At 37.0% G+C, this 22,344-nt stretch overlaps 1 protein-coding gene across 1 annotated transcript in view; it reads left to right on the top strand.

Annotated features, from left to right (window-relative positions):
* NKAIN2 (sodium/potassium transporting ATPase interacting 2) overlaps positions 1 to 22,344 on the top strand; it is a 513,845-nt gene that overhangs the window by 438,111 nt on the left and 53,390 nt on the right. Inside the window, exon 4 of the mRNA XM_062488772.1 lies at positions 6,496 to 6,696. Coding sequence (XP_062344756.1) covers positions 6,496 to 6,696 — 201 coding nt within the window. The remainder of the gene's footprint in view (positions 1 to 6,495; positions 6,697 to 22,344) is intronic.

A 22,344-nucleotide genomic window follows, 5' to 3' on the forward strand; every position in this document is an offset into this window, starting at 1 on the left:
TTTTTGTCTTTTATTCTAGACAAAACTTGTGCTTTGGGGGTTTTATTTAGAATTAGGAGGTTATGTATACTTGTGTCTGAAAATTCTAAGCACTATTGATCTGTGTATTTGCCTGGGTAAACCAAGACAAGAGACATACTTCCTTTATTGTTTAAAAATAAAGGGGGAAAAAATAGTCCCAAAAGAATAATGAACTAAACATCTTTAAAAGCATTATGCCTTACTCATAAAAAAACTCTTACTAATATATTGTGAAAGCAGTATAATCATGCATTTTCATCTCAGTATTAATAATCAGGGTTTGGAAGCCTATCAGAACATTCACTTCATTTCAGAAAGAGACCCAGAACCACACTAATTTTAGTTCAATCATAAATTTCTTTGCTACTTTTGTTTCATGAGACACAGGTGAGATCTGGTAATCTCAGAAACAGAACAATGTAGATCACGTGGAAAATTGTCCACTGTACACTCACACGATCATAGCTTGGATAGAAGATGTCTTTGTCAGAGAATGGCAATTTGTCAAAATAATGTATTATATTTAACTCAATTTCCTTAAACAAATTTTCTCAATTCCAGAATGATATCCTTGATTACTGCACAGTATGAAATAAATAAAGGATTCGACAGAGTAAGCTACTGTGGGGTGTGATTGTCTCTAGCTGGCTTTCCATTTCAGTGTTTTATCACTGCACAAGCTTTCATCCTCCAGAAAGAGATTTTCCAAGAAATTACAAAAAATATAATTCTCAGAATCTTCACTAAACATGTGCAATAGCTAAATTAAAATTTGTATTTGACTGCAACTTCCTAGTCCTTGTGATGAATGACACTGGGCGATTGCGAAGGGCTAAATTCTCATGTTCTGCACAAGAAAAAATTCAATGGATCTTAGTCCACAACATTCTAAATAATTCACTTTAAATATGAAAAAACATCTGTGGAAGAGTAATATTCATAGAGCAGTAATAATCATGTTAACCTTGCAATATAAACTGAAGTTTCCACTTCCTTTTTATGATATTTTAATTGAAGAATTAAATAGATAGAAAAAATGTAAAGAAAGATGTTAATAAAAAATGTTGTTACCACTAAACTAATTAAATTAATATTCTGGAGCCCAGCAGGTCTCTTTTTTTTTTTTTAATGAGTAGAAACCAAGCAGAATAAAATGTTTAAGTTTTTCAATGTAATTATTTAACTACTAGAAAAATATGGAGATTTAAATTAATATAACATTAGTTGTAGCTTTACTAATTTCAGGTAATTAACAGGTATGATAGAATAATTGACAATGTCAACCTCTGTCTAGCAGTGCCTGTGCTTTTTGAGGATTATTTATAGTATTTTATTAATATAATAGTCTAGTTTCATTTTAGAGATGAAAATCAGGACATATGAGTAATGTCTTTCATGCTGGTAACTCCATAATTAAATCCTTTGTAAGTACATTGGTACCCTGGAAATCACTTAAAATACATTCAGACTATTTTTAACAGAATATTGAGAAAAGCTATCAGGGGGACAAATTTTGCCAGTTTTCATTTATGAACTTCAGAAGTGTATCAGTTGATTCAAACTGGTTAAACCTTATCTGATTAATGAAACTTAGGCAAATCAGATTCAGTGTTGAATTTTCAATTATACTGGTACAAAATGGTTTCACGAGAGGAAATTAAAGAATTCCAGGTTACTGGAAAAAAAAATAAATGTAAGAGAAAACCACACATACACAAAAAATTGGGGAGGCAAAAAAAAAAAAAAAAAAAAAACCAAAAAAACACAGCTGACAAGCTGTTTTGGTTCTTCAGTGAGGAGAGATTTTTTTCTTTAGACAGGAAGAAGTCTGCTTGCATGAGAAAATGGTACTGCCTGGTGGTGGTAGTTAGTCTTAGTGGAAAAGTGTGATAACAGAAGAAAAAAAATATTCCTGTTGAGGTCTCTGTGCATCCCAGGCATCCAGAACTACAAATGCTTTCAGACCCTGATCTTTTATCACTGAAACCTTGTGTGATTGTTCACTCTCCAAGCAGCCTGTTCTTGCTACTTTGAGTTTGACAAATTAAACAAGTGGTTACATGGTTGAATTTTACAAAAGACGTACAGAAGCTTGGCAGGTTTGCACAGATTTCAGCAATTCCTAATTAGAAAAATAGAAGAAATCGTTTCCCACGACACAGCAAGCCACAGCCATTGAAATCAGTACAATTAACTTCCCTGAGCCTGAGAGATCTCCTGGACTTTCAAGGAGAATCACCCTGAACCATTCCTGCCTCTTTTTCTCCTGTGGCACTGTTTGGAACTAGGTACTCTGGGATGCAACCAACAAAAATCATTGAAACAGTAATGTATTGTGATTTCTGCAAAGAGACAGCACACTTACTAATATGTGCTAGTACTAAAACAATACACAAAGATCTGTCTTCCTTTTAAGCACTGCTGTCCTCCTGCTGTGTCCGAATAAAAAAGAAGCTTTTATTCTTTTTCTGGCAGCTTTTACAAAGCTTTATGTTGCCATGTTCTGTTACTAGTGGTCCTCAGCCAGAAAATGCTGTGTACTGTGCAGTTGATCCCAGAAAAAGTTGCCATCTACTGTATTAAACATAGGAACAAAACCCTCAGAGCTCAACACTTTTTACGAACTAAACTGTAATAAAATTACAGATGTAATTTGAAGATGGCCCATATCCTAATCTCAGAAATCTGAGTCTCCAAACTTCAAGATTTGTCTAATCTAGCAGTACTTTTCCTGACCACTACAAATACCAACACATCATCAGAATGTCAGCAAAGGTGTCCTACAAAATGTTTTCCTTTGTTTTTTTTTTTTCCTATGAGTATCAAAATCTACTTTAATGCACAAATTTTCGCTAAAGACCTTTACAAATACTAGCAGAATTTACAAAAGCAGCACAGTGATTGGCAATAAAGCCCTTACAGATGTATTTCTGTGCCCACAAAGGAAGCAGCTGTTTGTTGAATTTAGGATAATGAAATCTTCCTTGACATACAGACTTTGAACAACAACATATTGGCTTGCCCAATGTGTATCAACAGTTCTTGTTAGTTTTCATAGCTTCAAGGCTTATCAGACCATTTCTCTGCATTTCCCTGAACAAAGTTTGAGCCACAGATGTTGGAAGGGAAACAGACGGCAAATACACTAGAGAGCATAATAAATCCTCAGCTTCCAGTGTAGACTTTGTCTATGTCCACTAAAACTCTATTCAAACAGTGAACAAAGTAAATAGCAAGCAGAGTTTGTCCAAAAATAGCTCTAAATGCTGACACTAGAAGAGATGTTAATGATAGATACATCATCCCCTTTTTGGCTTCCACAGTTCTATAAGGGGATTCAAGTCCTTAAGTGTTTTCTCACTAAGGGAAACTTTTTCATAAGCTGGGTGACCTTCAGTACTGAGCAACAGGAGCTGCTCTGCTAATATGGTTGCATGAAAGGAGACATGGTTTGAAAGTTATAGGCCAGTTCAAAGCACATAACAATTTATACCTGAGATTTAACTGTGCAGCAGCTTTGTAGTTAATCGGCTCCTTCTATGCTTATTCTGATCCCAGATATTTTGAGGATAGAAATTTGCAAGGTCTGACTTACATGTTGACTTCTCAAGATTTTATTTCATTGTCATTCTTAATCCATCCAAGTTGGATCTGAGACATGAATGGTGTCTAAACTTACAGAACCAGATTTCACATTTTATTGTTTTGCTTTCTGAGGATGATCTTTTTTCTTAACTGACTCATTATGTAACAACTGCTTCTCAAAAGCCTTCTCAACCACATGATTCAAGGTTCTTTAAGATTTGAAGCTGTGGCTTTCAGTAGGATTATTATCACAATTTATTAGTATTAATATTAATAATTAAGTAATGTAACAATTCTATGCTGCATATCAGATTTATTTTAAAACCAAAGCAAACAGAATAGTACTTTACTGATTATTCAGGGAAAAGATTATAATATAGATCTGATAAAGATCTATAATTGTTTTTACTGGTAAGCTCTCAAAGACTATTCCTGAACAAAACAGGTCCTAATCACAACATTCAACTTAACTGCCAAAAGATTATTTGAACGCAAAGGAAGTGTGTAAATATTTCAAAAATCATCAGGGGATCATGGATAGAAGAAAGCTAGATTTTGTGAATTTTTATTTACATATGTAATCACGAATATTTTAATGTGTAATTGTATTTCCCATGTAACCTGGAAATTTACTTGTGCTTTTAACTGATAAAGTTTTTTATTATTGAACCTGTGGTAAGCAAAAATCACTGCCTCTAGAGAAATTATATTCTACCCACAGAGGCCAATTTTGATTTTTATGTTTAGTTCCTCTTGATCCATTTTCACTTCATATGGCAGATGCATAATAAATACTCAGTTCCTGCAAGCCAGTTTATCCCTTTCTTTTTGAAGGAATACATTGTTCATCTCTTGTCTGCACTCTGTAAAATATATTTAGTCCAGCATCATTCTTCTCAAGGTATTGTAAATGCTAAAATAGAAATAGACAATGAGTCCTATTCATTTGTGCTGCATCTCTGATAAGAGACTAGAGGTTTGGAGTTTTCCATGGTAACTAGGATGGCTGAAAGTTCTTTTGACAGTAACAGGATGAGTTCCAGTTTTAGTCATTTAGGAATAAATCTGTTACTTTAAGCAAAGTTAGTCCAAATATGTCCATTCTTCAACTTTTTACACCAAATGAAAAGACCCATGTTCTACCTGAGGGACTGTAGCAGCCGTGCCTTTAGAAAGAAAAATATTCTGGCCTGGGTGAAAGGTAAAAGTTCCCATTTCCAAGAAACAGATGGCAGACACTTTCTAGTGTCTATGGCTTTAGTAGGGAAGGATCCAGAGAAAAGAGATGGTTTTGGGGGCTGAAGACTTATAACCATATATATTTATATTTATATTTATATTTATATTTATATTTGGGCACAATTTGCATAGTTTATAGAAATGTTTGTTGTAGCTTTGATCAAAACTAACAAATGCTTAAAGTTAGTTGCAGGATTAAATTCCTATGAAGTGTTTTAAATTTTCTTATACAGCTCATTATTTGCTGGACTGGACTGTTGTGGGAGTGAAAGGCAATTATTCATTGCAAGCATATTTAAGATCCTTCCTGCTATCTGATAGCTGTGTGTGCTTATGCAGGGTAGCAATTGATTTTTTTTTTAATGTAAAAAATTTCCATGCTTTTGGTATGAACTGCAAATTAGAGAAAAAACATTAGGCTACACTGCAGTGTGAAATGCAATCACAGATCAATTGACATGTGACATTATCCAAAACCTCTCTGGATGGAGTTATCTCTTCATAAATGAGTGCAAAAAGGAGAAACAAATGGGACTGAGAAAATGGATATTTTGAAGGAAGGGAAATGTGCATATAACTTATCTGCTACAGAATTGCATTCTATTATTTTTGGCACGATAAGCCTAATTAAATAGTTACATTTTAAATCTTTATGAGAATCTTAATTATTAATGACATCAACAGGCTGAAAAATGTAGGTTAGGTGTGGGGAGAGTTTGGCTCTGCAAAGACATTACTTAAAAGCAATTTGTTTTTGCATGACTGAGCACATGTGCACACAGACTAGATAGTCACACTTTACAATGAGGTTACAGTTATAAATTATTTATAAAATGTTGGTAAACACTGTAGGCTATTACAGAATCCACAGAGTCCGTAGTTTTGTTATAGCTATGTGTAACACCCTCAAGTAATGTGCAACCACATATAATTTATGAAAGTAATATCCGTAGTATTGTTTATGATGTATATTAATAATTTATTCATCCTCTATGAACTATTTATAAATGCAATCCTAATGGAAGGCATGGCTGACTAGCTACTCCATTGCACTAGCTGTATGGGAGTTAAAGGTTGCATGCCTTTGCCCCTCCTTTTTGACTGGCCCAGTAGTCTTTAGACAAGGCAGCACTCACTGTTTCCTTACAGGATCCTAGGAAATTAAAAATCAGAGAGAGGCATTGTAATGAGATTTTCCTGCAAGCAAATGCAGAGGATCCTTTTCTTCAATCTTCTCCAATATTTTAGTAGATTTACCATAGGTCTACTTCCCTGGGAAAAAAACTCTTTACAGATAATGTGTGTATATTAAAGTGTATGAAGTCTTGATTCTGGGGGATTCTTGTATAGTTTGGTACATCGGACCAACAAAACATGGGCCATCTATCCTTATGGTATCCACTGGAAAATAGGCAATCAACAGAAATGAGTGCTGTAGTCTAGGCTGCCATGATGTCTAGGAACAGATCCTGGCTCGCAGGATTGTTTTTCTGCTCCAAAGCATTTCTGCCTGACAAGGTACAGATACTTCTGTTTGCAGCAGGCAAGCTCCACTAACTTTCATGTGACAGTGCAGTGAAATCTCTTGCTGAGGCACTGGGTACCAGAATACCATCCCCACACATTAATTGTTCTCTTGTTCTTCTGCAGGAAACAGATCTCATTCTGACCTTTAACATCTCAATGCACCGTTCTTGGTGGATGGAGAATGGGCCGGGCTGCACAGTGACCTCAGTAACCCCAGCACCAGACTGGGCACCAGAGGATCATCGTTATATCACTGTCTCGGGGTGTTTCCTTGAATATCAGTACATAGAAGTGGCTCACAGTTCTCTTCAGATCTTCCTTGCAGTAAGTGTTTACAAATAACTTCAATTCTACCACCTTTTCAGGACTTCTTGTCTTTGCTGGAATAGCGGATGGTTTTGGCATTCATTCACAAACCTTGGCTTTATGTCTTAGTTTAGTTATGAAACTCAGTTGTAAAGCAGCCAGTTCAAGATAGCTGCATGCAAAAATTTCCAATATACATATTTATTATTTTTATTATGGCACTAGGAACTACTGACATGACACACTCTGTTTTCCTGATACTGTAAGTTGTGACATAATAGCAAGTTACAGCTATTGTGAAAGACAAATTAAATATGAAATTGAATACAAAAGACAAACCAACAACAAAAATAGATTCACTGACCAGTTCACAGGACTCAAATCTCATCAATTTGTCTTTAACCATATCAATTAATAGATGTTAGACTACAATGGGAGAGGCTCTCCCTCCCCTCTCAAAAAATTTACACTTATATGAAAATTAAAACTCGACATGTTAAATCCTTTTTAGGAGCACAGGAATCCACTTTTGCACTCCATGAAATTTATAAGGGATGAAAACTGTTTGCTTGGGGGAAAAAAATGTATAATGGAGCTATCTAAAAAGTGGGCAGCTTTTCCTTCTATCTATTCCCCAGCATTTTTTATCACTCAAGCTTGTCTCAAATAACTATAGCTTCATAGAATCATTTTGGTTAGAAAAGACCTCTAAGATCATCAAGCCCTACCCTTTAACGCAGCACTGTCAAGTCCAACACTAAAGCCTGTACTTAAGTGCCACATCTGCACACCTTTTAAATACCTCCAGGGAAGGTGACTCCACCACTGCCCTGGACAGCCTGTTCAAGTGCTTGCCAAAGCTTTTGGTGAAGACATTGTTCCTAATAATTAACATAAAGTTTCCCGGGTGCAAACTTGATTTCCCTTCATCCAGACCAGGATGCCACTGGCCTTCTTGGCCATGTGGGTACACGCTGGCTCATGTTCAGTTAGTGCTGACCAGCACCCCCAGGTCCTGTTTCCAACAGGCATCTTTCCAGCCACTCTGCCCCAGCCTGTGGCAGTGTCTAGGGATGTTGTGACCCAAGTGCAGGACCTGGCACTTGGTCTGGTTGAACTTCATGCAATTGTCTATGACTCATTGATCCAGCCTACCCAGATCCCTCTGCAGAGCCCTGCTATCCTCAATGCCTCAAAAGCAGATAACAGGCTAATTTTTTTCTTGTTTTCTGCCTTTTTTTTTTTAATGTAATGATGAACAAGAAACTCAAGGTATATTTAGTTCAAGTTCAATTCTGTTCCTGATTAAACCAGGTTTTTTGTGTATCTGTGTTTAAATAGAGCTGTGCTTTTGGATAAGCTCATTCTTTTCAAGTCAGAGTAATGGTTCATAAAAACAAGCCATTAGTAATCTGCTAGCTGTAGATAACTACATCTGTGTTATATTCCAGTTCATGTTACTCTAAATGTGATTATCACTGGTACAGAGCTGCACAGCAAAAGTATGGGTGAATTTTCCAAACCTTGTTCTTGACTACTTCTTACATCACTTTCACATTTCCCGTTGTGGGTATTTTTTTTTCTAATAAAAATACTAGTGTAAATTCACTCCTATATTACATGTGATTAAATGGGAAACAGAGGAATCAACTGGTAAACCTCAGTGACCTATAACACAAAGTAAGAAGAGCAGATGCTCTTTGTGTCAGGAAAATGAAATCACAAACAGAGGTTTCCAAAAAGGAGACAGAGGAGTCCTGTTAGTTTATTTGAATAAAGGGAGAGTCTGCCTTCGGGCATTTTTAGAGGACTCAGCCTCCTTTTTATCTTAATTTCACAGCCACATTTCCCTCTCTCTTTCCCCATTGGCTTAGGTACTTGAGAGGTACAGACTTTCTGAATCGTCTAATGCCTGAGACCCTCTTCCAATATATACCTCCTTCTTTTCCATGTGTAAACCTATGGAATTCCTATGGAATTACATTGTCAGTGGAGTGGGACTAGATGATTTCCAGAGGTCCCTTCCTACTCTAACAATTCTGTGAATCTGTGATTCTGTATTTCATGGAACAACTCCCTCATTTCCTGCCTCCCCAATGCTTGATCAATATCATAGCTGAATCTGCAAAGGTGAGATCTTAGCTTCATCATACTTTAACACCAACAGCTATTTAAATGTTTTCTCATACATGCAGAAGAAATGCATCACTTTGGCTCCATCTAATTCAATATTATTGTTGGACAGAACTAACCCTTATTGTAGCCTGTGCTTGCATACTCTCCACTAGACACTTCTCTCCCAGGGAAGTCTCATTTACAGAGCTCCCAAGTCTTGAGCATCTGGCCCATGCAATATGCTCTGCAATGACCACAGCTCTGTCTTTCCTTATGTCTACGAACTACCAAAATGAACTGGTCTAGTGATGGCATGATTCATATACCTGTACACTTCAGACAATAAAGTGTCCTTGTGTGTTTAAAGATTGATGGATTCTTGTTGCTTGCATTAGAGAAGCTATTTCATTTTCAGGCCTACTGGGTTATCAAGGATAGATATACTTAAATGACTGATCTCTGGAGAGAATTATTCCAGGTGAAGAATGAGGTCAATGGTATTAATGGGGATTTGATTTGTAACTATTTGAGCTGCATTCTGTATAGTATTTGCAGAGTGGAGGCTGACTGAAAGTTCATAGCTCTAAACAAGAGGAGGTATAGCTGCCACTTCACCATGGGGAGGGCAGTGCTTGGGAGGGACACAGTGCAGGCTACACAGCATGTTAATCTTGGCACCTAGTCAAGGCTTAAGGTAGTCATCGGCTGCGTGTATAAATAGCATTTGCATCCCAGCCTTTTGTCATGCAGCTGAAAGAGTTATAAGTTGGCAGTTTCTCAAGCACTCACACATATCAATGTCTAATTCTACCTACAGAGCCTATGTACAATTTTCTTCCTTTCCACAGTTTGTTGAACTCTTGTCTTACAAGAGAAGGTAAAAAGCTTTTCAGTTCAGGCCCTGCATTGTGGTTCAGGTCAGAGGGTTCTGCTTCCAGATATATCACAATGTTCTTTCAAAGTCATTTCATCTCTCTTTGCCTCTTTCCAAGTGCAGAAGAGAGAGAAAAGCATGCCTAAATTTTTCATGTCCATTTCATAAGACTCTGTACCATTTGCATAGATAGAGATCTTTTGAATCTTTCAAAAAGCCCCTAAATATGGGAACACGCAGTACAGTAAGGTCTTTGTGTGGTACAAGGAAATTATAATGTTAATTGCATTTCATACAGAAATTGAACTCAGATTCTCTGCATCTTTCTTCTTTGTTTTACTCTTTGATTATGCATGACCTGCCCTCACTCCCACAAGTCTGTTCTTGCAAAAGTCAACAAATTAAAACCCATTTGTAGATCAAAACTCTGAAAATATGCAAATTAGAGATCAGCCTTGGAGATAAGTGTAACAGAATTACATATCTATTTGCCAACACAGGATTAAAAGTATTTAGTATGCTTGTCTTTTACGTCTTGCACACTCAAAAATATATTGATTTTAGTGGAGATAAGTGCCTGAGTTATGGGAATAAGACTAATGTGAAGGCATCACCTTAGCTAGTTTGGGTTTTAGTTATATAGCCCTTGAAAATATGAACTGTGTAATATTATTCCAATAAAGTAAGTGGAGGAAAAGCATTTCTTTCGTACTGCATCTGCATTATTGATGGTAATTTACATACCAAATAAATAAAACCATAAGTAAACTGTTACATAAAAGTATTGACCATTTTCAAAGTGATCCTGTCCACTGACTTTTATGTGCCGTATATTAGTCTTAATTTCCTTTTTGTTCCTTCCTGTGATTCGTACTTGACTATATCCTTCATGCAATCATTAAAATTATTATTTCATGCTTCAAAATTTGTAATATGTAATTACCTATCCATAGTATTTACAGTAAATGTATTCTGTTTGGATTTCTGCAAAGTCTGCATCTTTCACAATACTTTTCAAGCCCTGATGCTGTCAGATTGATTTGAAACATCATGAAGCATAATTGTGTTATTAAGATGCAATAGTACAGCTATGAAGTTAGGACACCAGCATTAAAATCTCTGCTCTGTTGCAGACTTACCGTAAGACCTTTGGCAAGGTGCTTAATTCATGCAAATTATTATCTGTACTATACAAACAGTGGTTCTTAAATATTTCAGAAAGATGATGCCAGGATAACTCCATTAAACATTGCAGGTAATCCAATATTATGGAAAGGTGGTCTGTGTATGTATTTAAGCACTTAGAACAGTAGAATAGCATTAATGTTCCCTGCTTCTCTTAAGGATTAAAAATTAGAATAAGATAGTCTTAAAATCTTTAATGATAGCATATTAGAGTGGCATTAAATAACTCTCATGCACTGGTGAAGAGATGGGAGTACTCAGTAAAAGTGTACTTTTACAGGAATATATTTACTGAACTGTCTGCCTGTGTTTTAGACCTCCGTACTCAAATATGTTACTTAGAATCTAACACTTAAAAGACCTCAACATTGCTGAGGAAATATGATTGGAAAAAAAGCAGTAGTTCCCATCCAAAAGAACTAACCTTCAAAGTATAAAACAAGCCAGCCAGCCTATATGGAAAGGAAAGGAAGAAAAGACAGGAAGACAGAGAGGGGATACTAGTTTGAAGTTTCATTGGACCTCCTGTTTGACCATTGTCAGCTTTCTCGTAGACATGATAAAAAAACCACTGTGATTCAGACTGAATAAACTTTTGATATATTTTATCTGCTGGAAAATTATCCTAAAAAGCAGTGAAAGACAGAAGTGTATGAAAGTTCAAAATTTGGGAAGTAACTGACAAGAAGGTGGTGTCTCATCAGCAGTACACTCTCATACTGATGGGAGGCGACAAGCCAGGTGGGACAAGCCACAGATTCTTGCAAGAGAATTAAGTAGTTGAATTTCACTGGAAGAAACTAAAGAGAAGAAATGGATGTCTTAAAGCTAGAGGTGGAAAATAATCTGAGCAGTGGGTATTTTCAGAGGCAAGGAGAAAACATGGCACAGGAGGAGAGGAAGGATGCTCCTCAGAAGCTGAGACTCAGAGAGTGAGAAATCAAGAGGGCATCAGCAGGACAGCAAAGGTTAAACAGAGAGCTTGTAAAGCTCCTGCATCTAAAGCAGGAAGGAAAAACAAGCCTTCTGCAAGGGAAGTACATTTGATATTTAACTTTTTTGTGGCTTTAATTTTCTTTTTATTTGGGAAGATATATTGATAAGATGTGAGCAGAGAAAAACGCCATAAGTACCTCCAGATACACCAGCAAATGACTGAGCAAGATTTAAAGAATCAGGCAGCAGATATATCAGCAGGACAGACTGCATGATAGGAGAGGCAAAACAGCAAAAGCAGGGGACATGAGGGAACTAGTCACAGGATTTTATGGAAAATAAAAGTTGCCTAACTAATAATGTCATTAGGAATGAGGCAAACAGCGAGAGTGTTTCTGGGTGTCCCAAAATATTGATGAATGGAATCAAAACACACAGAGGTTGGCCCTGGTTTGTCCAAGTTGAAATGCTAAAATTAAACAGATTTGACGGAGCTGCAAAATAAGAATCTAAGAATTTGTACTGCAGTAACAGCCTTCATTATGTTCAGATGGATAATACTCATCTTTTAGGAAGAGTCACCTATTGATGTAGCCCTTGTGTTCTGCTAATAAACCAGCATATTCCATTCCTGTGCTCAAAACACATACAGTGTGATATGCTGGGAAAAAACAAAATGTAGCAAAGCTCCTGCAAAACATCAAATGCAGCATAAACCCAATGTTATGTTCTTAATTTTCCAGTCCTTTTTACCCAATATAAATGTTCTTCACTTGTGCAGGAAGTACATCTTGCACATAAAAGCCCACTCTTAGATTTGTCCTTACTAATTTTTTTCCTGCACCTACCTTCTGACCTCCATCCCTTCTACATGCTTGTACTCATACACAAACCTTGCACATCAGCTGTCTGTTCCTGTGCTTATAAAGTGGTGAGAATATTTGTATCTGAGAAAGGAGACAAGAGCTCATGTAATTAAGTTTTGACTCTTTGGACCTAATAGAGAAAAGTAACATTATTTAATTAAGACTAAGTTCTTTTCTAGGGCAATACAATTCTTGAAAAAAAATTGATTCTTAATGATATAGATTGGTACTTTAGGAAGTCTTTTTTACACTGTGGGACCGGGCAAAATCAGCACAATATGGAGAGGATATGAATCACTGTAAAGTGTTGATAACACTGTCTTGCCATGTTAGCAGACAGGCATCAGGTTCAGGCATCTTTGACATTGGCTCAGAGCACAGTATATTGTTGTTTTTGTTTGATAATAATGCTAAAGCTTATGTCATTAGTATTTTGAAGAATTGCTATAAGAGATTTTTTTTATGTCTGTATGTATTATCTGTTATTGCTTCTCTCAAATTTTACCTGCATTTCTTCACTACTTCTTGCAGAAAACTGAATTTTACATATCAAAGTATAAATGTTTTTCATAATGAGTAGGGAGCTTTGTCAGTAGAATTATTCATTCCCCTAAAAACTTCCCTTCTTAATGAGCTGTGCTTGTATAAAGCTAAGCTCTATAATTGTCTGAAAACAAGTTTTCTTCAACTCAAAGACAAGTCAGCTTTAAACAGTCTTACTGACCAAGGCAAACAGGACTGTCTTTGAAAGGTTTATTTTCCTGATGGAGAGAAGGACAACAGCACCAGCATGAGCTGAGACTGGAAGAAGCAGTTCAGCTTCCTGTAGATGTTCTTGCACTAGCAAAGGCAAATAGCGTATGTGATTTTTTTTTTTTTAGCAGGGTTGGAATTATGAAACCAAAGAGCTGAACACTGGACTCATTACTTTGAGGCCTGAGGGAATTTTCCTGAGAATTTGTTTTGACCATCTCATATGTATCCCTTCCCACAGGGGACTCTGATTCTGGCTGACCCTCTAGTGATATGATAGAGCAATGAGATTTTGGATCCCCAGGTTCAGTGCCTCATGGCTGTCCTGGGGCTATGTGATTCGGGTGGTGCTGTGCTGTGCTGACTGGTGATGCTTTCTTGTTGACTTGCTTCCTCCCACAACTGGCAGTTAAACTGTTACTTACTTCTTGTATTGGCATGGTCCTGTTTTTATTTCACTGCCGTAGCATGAGAGCTGCATGTGAACATGTTCCAGCTATACCTGGATCAGATGACTTGGGCTTCGCCCTATTTACCCAGTCTTGGTGAACCTCTCTCTGGAGAGATTCTGGATAAAAAGCCTAGTCCATTTTATTCTCTCTCTATATAAAGGAATTTACAAGGTAGAAAAAGCTTATTACATTTGTTTGAGATGTAGGAATAGTACTGAGAAAAACAGCAATAATAAGAAGTAGCACAAGCTTCTGTAATCATAAGTATTCCTTTACAACATGCAGTTAAACAAAAAGCAATACCTCTTCATACTGAAAACTCATAGTCAAGTGTCAGGTTCACCAACCCCATTCCTGAGCTGATTCTGAATGTACAATAAAAATGAGGGCTGCTCCTTGGAAATATTGAAAACTCTATCCAAAGTACAGCCACACCTCAGTGTCATCATGTTTGGTATTCCTGCTGATATTACAGTACTGCTTTGTTCTGCTTTATACAAAAGCAACATTTGCCATTTTGCTTCATATCCCAAAAAAAAGCCCCTCTAATTCTGGTAGTACAAGGGCTCCATTCATGAGTTAAGGTGATTTTTTCCTGAATATAATATAGAGAGTCACAAAACATATAGCAAACTTCCTCACTTCATTATAGAGATGAACATATGAAAAAAAAAGAAAAAATCAAAACACCAAAAATACCAGAAAAAGCCAGAAAAAGCCAGAACTATGATTGTTTCTCAAATTTGTTGTGAAACTTCCATGGTAAACTTTAGGTAGTATGCTTCATGTTTCATTTTTGTGTGCTCTCAGCACAGCTGCGTGAGCAGAAGATGAACAAAGCACATAAAAGTATAGCGTTATGAAAACATAGAATGAACTGTTTTCCAGCTTTAGTCATGACTGTTCTGGTCCCAATATCATAATTCTGAAAATCTGGCCTGTAAAACTCACCAGAGATAAACAATGTCAGCAGGTGTAACTGAACCTGTGTTGAAGGCACTGATCAATTAAAGATTCCTGAAACACTATTATATAACTTGAGTGCTTCTGGTAGAGCTAACTACCCCACTAAAAATAATAACTTTGTCTAAAGAAAAAAAATCTAGGAAGTATTTAGATGACTGATCTTTAGTGTGTCTACAATAAGAACAATTATATGACTTTATGAATTCTGCTTTTTCCCCTCCATTTTCTAGCACAGACAGTATAACAAGGTTTTTGCCTTCCCGAAAAAGATTAAAAATACCTTGCTTTCATGAAACTGTGTACCCTAGAACCCTTGGGAAAAGTGTTTGAGTCAGGCCAAGGTAATGGGGTCAGAAAACTGCTCACAATATTTTTAACAACTTAAGTTTCTCTTGCATTCTCAGAATCGGAGATGACTGGGAAAATTCTGAAGGAACGTGATTTTTTTGAAAAATGCATCAGCCCTGAAATGTTTTGTCTTAACAGTGTCATGATCTTCATCTAAATTGCTAGGAAATTATCTTTAACATAGTATCTGTTTTTCTGGTAGATTTTTTGACATTTTTGACAGTCTGTCATGCATTCAGCCCAGACCAGTATTACTGTCCCAGACTCTGTTGGGCCATGGGTATAGAGGTAGCACAAACCAGGGAACACCTCTGATAGCCAGTTTGGATCTTCTCAACTTGTTATGAGGCAGAAAAAGAGCTTATTTATGTGAACATAAGCTGTGCTACACCATTTGGCCTCTAGGTCAGGAGACAGTCTGTAGGTTATTTCAGTTGATACTATGTCTATATGCACTTCTGTACGTTCACATTGTCATGGCAATTGCACACTTAAGAGTCTGTGCTCCTCGGACATTTAGCAATAGCGATGATATCTAGATCTCCAGCTACTTTTTGGGTCATGCTGTGGACTCTGACCTTGGAGTTCAGGAAGGAAACATGAACTGGAATCCTAGTGCTGGGAGAGAAAAGTTTATCATATGTCTTCATTTTTTGTTGCTTACTTAGCCTATGAAATAATGCACGCAATAAAGATCCTCTGTAGACATCCCCTAAGGATTCTTGGCTCTCTGACTTCTCCAGTGCTGCTAAGGAAAATGGAGTCTGAGATTGAAAACTGAGTCTTTTTGCTGTAAATTTTCTGAAATTTCCAACTGAAGCCCAGATTTTAAGTGACGGCTAATATTTATTAGTGGAAAAGTCATTGTTCCATCCAACTGGAAGAAAATTACTTTCCCTTGAAATCAGAGGTTATCTGTTCTTTGCTCATATTCAGCCAATTCTCACTTCTTTAATAGATGTTATCTTCAGCACCTGTTGAAGAGGTGGTGATCACCTGGTAGAGAGCATGTAAGTGCACCTCTGATGTGTTTGGGGGGCTTTCAAGGTGTGCCCCTGACTAGCACCTTTCACCTAATCTGCAGCACTATTGAGACATCAGTTTTGCAGTACTCATCTGCTTGAAACTGACTGGCATAAAGTGATTCATGTTTTCAAAACCATTGGAGCAGGGTTTTTTCCCAGCAGGCAGCATTCTTTTAACTCTGTCTTTGAGCTTTGTCAGCCTCTATTCTGGTCTGAGCACAGTAAAGGAAATAGCTGTTTCTTAATGTATACAATTTAATAATGAAATGCTGTGACTTTTCCTCTGCTTTATTTTACTTCTGCATGTCCATGTTTTCTGCAAACAGATCGGTCTTGTGTTCATAATCACAACCAGAGGGAAAAAAAAGCATCTACAAAGCCACAGGAGCATTTGTCTTCTTCCATAGATGGGAATTCAACATTGCCAAGATAGAATTTATTTTTCCTTCTATGTTCACAACGTTCAAGTAGTGACATCTGGAATCTACCCCAGAGGTTCAAGTCAATAAAATATTAATATCTGCCATTTCCAGCAAGAAGGTTGTAACAAGAACACGGCAGAGAAATCTCTGACATTTTTGCACTATTGTTTTACACCTAATTAGTTAACTGTTTCCTCTTCCACATACTCTTTTCCAAAAGATTAGGAAAAATAAATCTGGGACTAGGATATGATTACCTACCCTCCATATAGGTAAACTGCTGTTCAGACAGCCCTGTTTTCTGGGAGGGCTGTGGGAAGTGGCTACTGGTAAGGGGCTGGACCCTCAGATCCTCCTCCTCAGTCCCACGGAAGAGTGGCTCTGGGAGGAGCTGGACTGAATGCACACAACTGATTCACAATTAAAACCAGGCACAGAAATCAAGGCAATGCTGGGCAGTCTCACCTGAAGCACTCATCATTTTACCTCATTTAAGACATTATCAAGGCTTTCCTTAGTAATTCAATTCAGTGTATTCAGTCAAAAGGAGCAGAGAGACCTGGAAGAAGAGAAGCACTGTCAAGCCTTGCTTTAGACAACTCCATTATTCCCATCCCTCTCATTCAGTGCATAAGTATTAACAGTCACTTATGCATAAGAAAAAATAATGAGGTTTAATGAATCTCCAAAGATCAGCTACTTCATAAAAGCAAATGCTATGTTTTTATCAGTAAAAGTCTTCCAAGTCCAACATCAGCAGCAAAGGGAATTTCTATTTTAAAGCAAATTGCACCCAGTTTCAGTAAATTATCATAGAATGATTACTCAACTTTTATCCAGTCAACATTATGCCTCCCTAGTGAACCGGTTTATTGTCAGTATGTCTGTTTCAAAACATGTCTTCCCTGGAAAGCGCTCCTTCATTCAGCTTCTGCTACTGGAAGCAGACAACAGCTTGAAGCTAGCAGCTGCTCTCGAGCAAAACAGGTAGAGAAGCAGAAAGGCTGCTGAATCCATAACAATAAGTACATCATGGCCTAATTACAGTAAATCTCCAGAATGGTCTTTACACACAAAATGCCGTATGTTTTGGACAGAGGAAGTGTGCATTAGCAAAACCATAGCAAAACATAAGCGTTTTCCACAGAAGTCCTGCTAGCCTGAAATTGATTTTTTTTCTTGAAAATTATCGTTGACAGAACAGAAAGATAATATTTGAAAGTTTAACTAGTTAGCTTGAAGGGGATATAATTGATATACTGAAGGGCAAGAACAAGTGATAGAAAGGTCTGGGGGAATTTTATGGTTGTAACTGCATAATCTAATACTGGTGCATCCATTTAACCTTTCTCTGATATGCTCTTCTTTCACCACTGCATGTAGTAGCAGTTCTGTTTTCTAAATGTCTTCATTTGACTTTGAGCAGGTTAATAGGATTTATTGCTTCTGCAGCCTGCCTACACAAAACAGATTGTCAATATGGGCAATCCGTTGTGGTCTGCCAGGGAATAATAGACTGCTTTCTCCATCCCTGCTTTTAGGAAGTGATTTAGTTTCCTGAAGATTTAGGTAGAAAAGGAGAAGGAGGGGGCAGGTAGCTTTTCTGTGTGAGTGTATTGTGAGCTGGCACTGCTAAATAGCCACTTGGCATTTGCTGTATCAGCTGGTGGTGCTTGCCTCATTTTCAGATGGCAGCCTCCTGGTTCTCCATTAGAGATGTCTGCAGAAAATTTGCTGTGGCTAGGTAGCAGTGGTACAAAACACATAACCCAGATACATTTCAAAGATTGCAGAGGAATTTGCAATAATTTTCTGTTGCAAACTGAATGAATTGATCTCATCTTCAAAAACATTAATCTACTAAATCATTGTTTTATACTCTGTCTGAACCTACATTTTAGGTTTCAGTGGCTTTGTGTTTTGTAAAGATCGTTCTAAAATCACTGTGTATCATAAGAAAAGGATTTTTCCCTGGGTTGTTAGCTCTTTTTTGCCATGGTTATTGCTTCCTGCTGCAACCATCAGAATATAACGATGCAGCAAATTTTACAGAAATGTGAATTACATGAACGAAACAAATTGTCATTTTTAAAGTATCAGATCTTTCCAAATGTCTTCTGGGCATGAGTTATGAAATTCTGACTGACTGGAAGAGGTTAGTCATTTTAAAAATTATTATACCGATTATATCTGAGACATAGGCAAGCAATATATGCTGCATTTTCAGTCTCTTTTTAGTTTCTGGAAATAATATTGCTATGACAGGTTCACTATGAAGATCCTAAAAATTACCAGAAGTGGTAGTCATTTAATGCTATGCTTTTTAAATATGGGGATGAACCAAATCCCTCCACAGTACATTGTATTTTCTATCCTGAAATATTCCTTTTGTGTAGCCATATAGCTTCCTTAAAGTTTCTGATTTATTTTAATTAAAACAGTCAAAAAGAACCTGAGAAAGAAAAAGGGATGAGGTTTGGGGGTTTTTGTTTTCTTTTTGTTTGTTTGTTTTTGTTGGTTTGGTTTGGTTTTTTTTGTTTCTATGGGTTTTTTGGGTTTTTTTTGTTTCCTGGTCATGTAATTGTATGTGAACCAAACCAAACCAAACCAAACCAACCAACCAAATAAAAAAAAAAAAACACCAAATAAAACACCCCATAAACACCCCAAAATCACTAACAAAAATATCCAACGGGTTTGTTTCCCAAGTCATATGAAGGTATGATACTTTTGTGCATTTGCTGGGAATTGCCCTGTATGGTGAGATCCATAATTAACAAGAATTCATGAACTTCCAGAAAAGCAACATTAATCGCTCCTATTTCCAGACAAAGGGTTTCTAGACAAGGGCAGTCCCAGATGGCAATTGACTTCAGTGGACTGAAGAAGCACCGTGCATTCGAGCAAGGCTTGATCTGGGGATATTTTTCTCAGAACAGGTCTGAACTTGGAGCTGAACTTTGCAAAGGTGTCCTCCTCAGCTCTAACACACTTAGGAGAAACAGGTTCCATTTGATCCATAGCTTCTTAGAGAGCTCGACTCACTGCACAGAGCTTTGAACAAGGCTAAGGGGGAATTTTGAAGATGGTGTGAAAACCATTAAGGCCATTAGCTTCCTTCATGGAGGGATTTCGTGGCATTTTGGACTCAGCATATGCAGCTGCATAGACCATTCAGGAGGCTTATAGCTCTTCCTCTAACTTCAGGTGTTTAAAAAAAAACTGCACTGAAATTAAAAAGTAACATTCTTCTGAAAGACTGTTAAAAGGTTTTTTCTCTCCCAAACAGGCTGCCAACTGGAAAAGAACAAGCAATTTTAATCTGTTGAGAGATTACAGATTAACTCCTGTTTTGTGCATGTAAACACAAAAATGTGTTTATCATCACTTCTGGAAAGCTAGCTCTTTTTAAAACTTTATTTTTCATATCTTAAGGGGGTCTACAAAAACCTGCCATTCTTTCCCAATATCTGCAATTACCTTCAAAACCCATTCTTCAGTGGATCTTCAAAATGGTTTCTAAGAGTCTCTTTGATTATAGATGAAAAAAAAATTATATGAATCCTAGGGTCTAGTATTTTTCAATACAAAACATTTAGCAAATCAGAGATTCACATGGTGAGTAATATTCAGCTTTTTCAAATGAATGTCTGAGAGACTTCAGTTTCATATGAAAAAGACCTTTTAGCTCTCAATGGTGAATTGTTAAACTATCCAACATTCCTCCTTATAGCTTGCCTACTGAAATTTTAAAATATACCCTTAGTTCAGTTGGCATTTTCTTATTCTGAATTAAAATTTACTACTTGTGTTGTTGCAGTTCTTTTTGCTTGATTCCTGATGCTGTTGTAATTTGATTTTATCATGTAGAATTCTTGTCACTCAGTTTGATCAATTATGCTTTCAAATATCATTCAGGGTGAAATCAAAAACTAAGTATATTATCATGTCAGATGGTTTCTGCAGAACTGCGATCATATTCTACAAATTTATGTTTGTTTACCAAAGCTACCTTAGTGTTTCAGATACGTGACGTGGCATCTATTGAGCATTACCAGGCGGTGCAGGAGTTGTTAGAATTCAGAACATTTGTTTGATTTTTTTTTTCCTTTCATTTAACATAAATGGCACTTGTCAAAATTGCAACCTGCTAACTTAAATTTGGGCATCATTCAGCCAGCCTCCACACACAAAGGTACTTTGGCTTTACTTCATGCAATCTGGGACCTTTGTTTGCTCTCCTTGACAATTGGCTGCACTGAAGCTACAGAGACAGACAGACTGACATGGAATAGCACACAGCAGTTTGGAATGTGCATGGCTTGGAGTTTTTAATGCCATCTCAATAATAATACACCTGTGACTAAAGCAGGTGATTGGAAGTGGAGCGGATGCATATAGACAGATGGATTGAGACAGCAGTAATTGTGCTTTCACTTGATTATAATATTAACAGGCTCCAGGTGATTTCTATTTTTCACAGCGTCACTCATCTCTACAAATCCCAGCAGGCTTGGAAGCAGGATAGAGATACATCCTGCTTTTCACACAAACCTGCTTCCAGCATGAGCACTTAAGAGAGTTCTTCTGTCAAAAAGCAATTAACTTCTGCAGTCTAGGGTGCTACTTGGAATATCCAGGCTCATGTGTTTCATCATAAAATTGACCTTTTAAATTTTTTATGCCTGAGATTCCCCACTAAAAGAGTAAGCATTAAAAAATACAACCCTAGAGAAAATACTGAAGGCACATGTAGAATTTATTAAAAGATGCCTGGCCCTAGAGTGCTGCAGATAGGAACTCCATCTGAATATAATAAATATGAAGTATGCATTATTGCATGCTTAATTTTTAAGTAATTGGTGTCATTATGTAGCATAATGATACCAATTACATAAAAGGCATAGGAAAGCAATATGTGCTACATTTACAGGCTCACATTTTTCCTGTAATAATTGCTTTTCCATACAAATAGTGTCTGCTTGCTGATACCTTTGAATAACTGTGCACAAATTATCCCAGTGTTTCAGAGTTTGTTCTGCTTTTTTAGTAGCAGACTACTGTCTTTGTAACTCACTTTTTGACAAGATTTTGCACCATTTTCGTGTGGCGGAGGATTTCAACTGGCATCAACATTCAGGATAGGCAAAGAAATACCCCTTCTGCCCAGGAAATTTGAGTAAAACAATTGCCAGCAACAGTAACTTCTTACCTCCACCTCTAGGATCTATCAACTAGGAGAGTTTCAATAGTGCAAGAGTACTCAAGACTTAAAGTATGAACACATGTTAAGCTTTAGGAATATCTAGCAGAAGCTGGCATGGTTTTAGAACAGTGCTTCAGTGTTTTACTCTAAAATTTAGTAGCAAGTTTCACTCACATCTCTACTGTTCAAACAGAAAGAGGACATGACAGCACCTTTAGCCCTGCTTGGAAGTAGCATGAGGTCAGCTAATTCTTGAAGCTGACCTCTATTCCTGCTTACAAACTAGTATGCACAACCCCTACAAAAATGATCCTCTGTTGTAGTAAGGTAGAGACAGTGCAGAAAAGAGCAAATGGAAGAAGCAAAAGTATGCATCTATGCAATATAGAGAGACACCTCTCTGTGTGTGTTTGAAATGAATGAAGCAGATCTCACTGCAGTCCATATGGAGGAGATCTTTAGCCAATGTGCTGTAGAACATTAGTATAGCATGCAAAGAAATTTTCAAGATTTATTCC

This window comes from Cinclus cinclus, chromosome 3, assembly GCF_963662255.1.
Source record: "Cinclus cinclus chromosome 3, bCinCin1.1, whole genome shotgun sequence".
In the NCBI taxonomy this organism is placed as follows: Eukaryota; Metazoa; Chordata; class Aves; order Passeriformes; family Cinclidae; genus Cinclus; species Cinclus cinclus.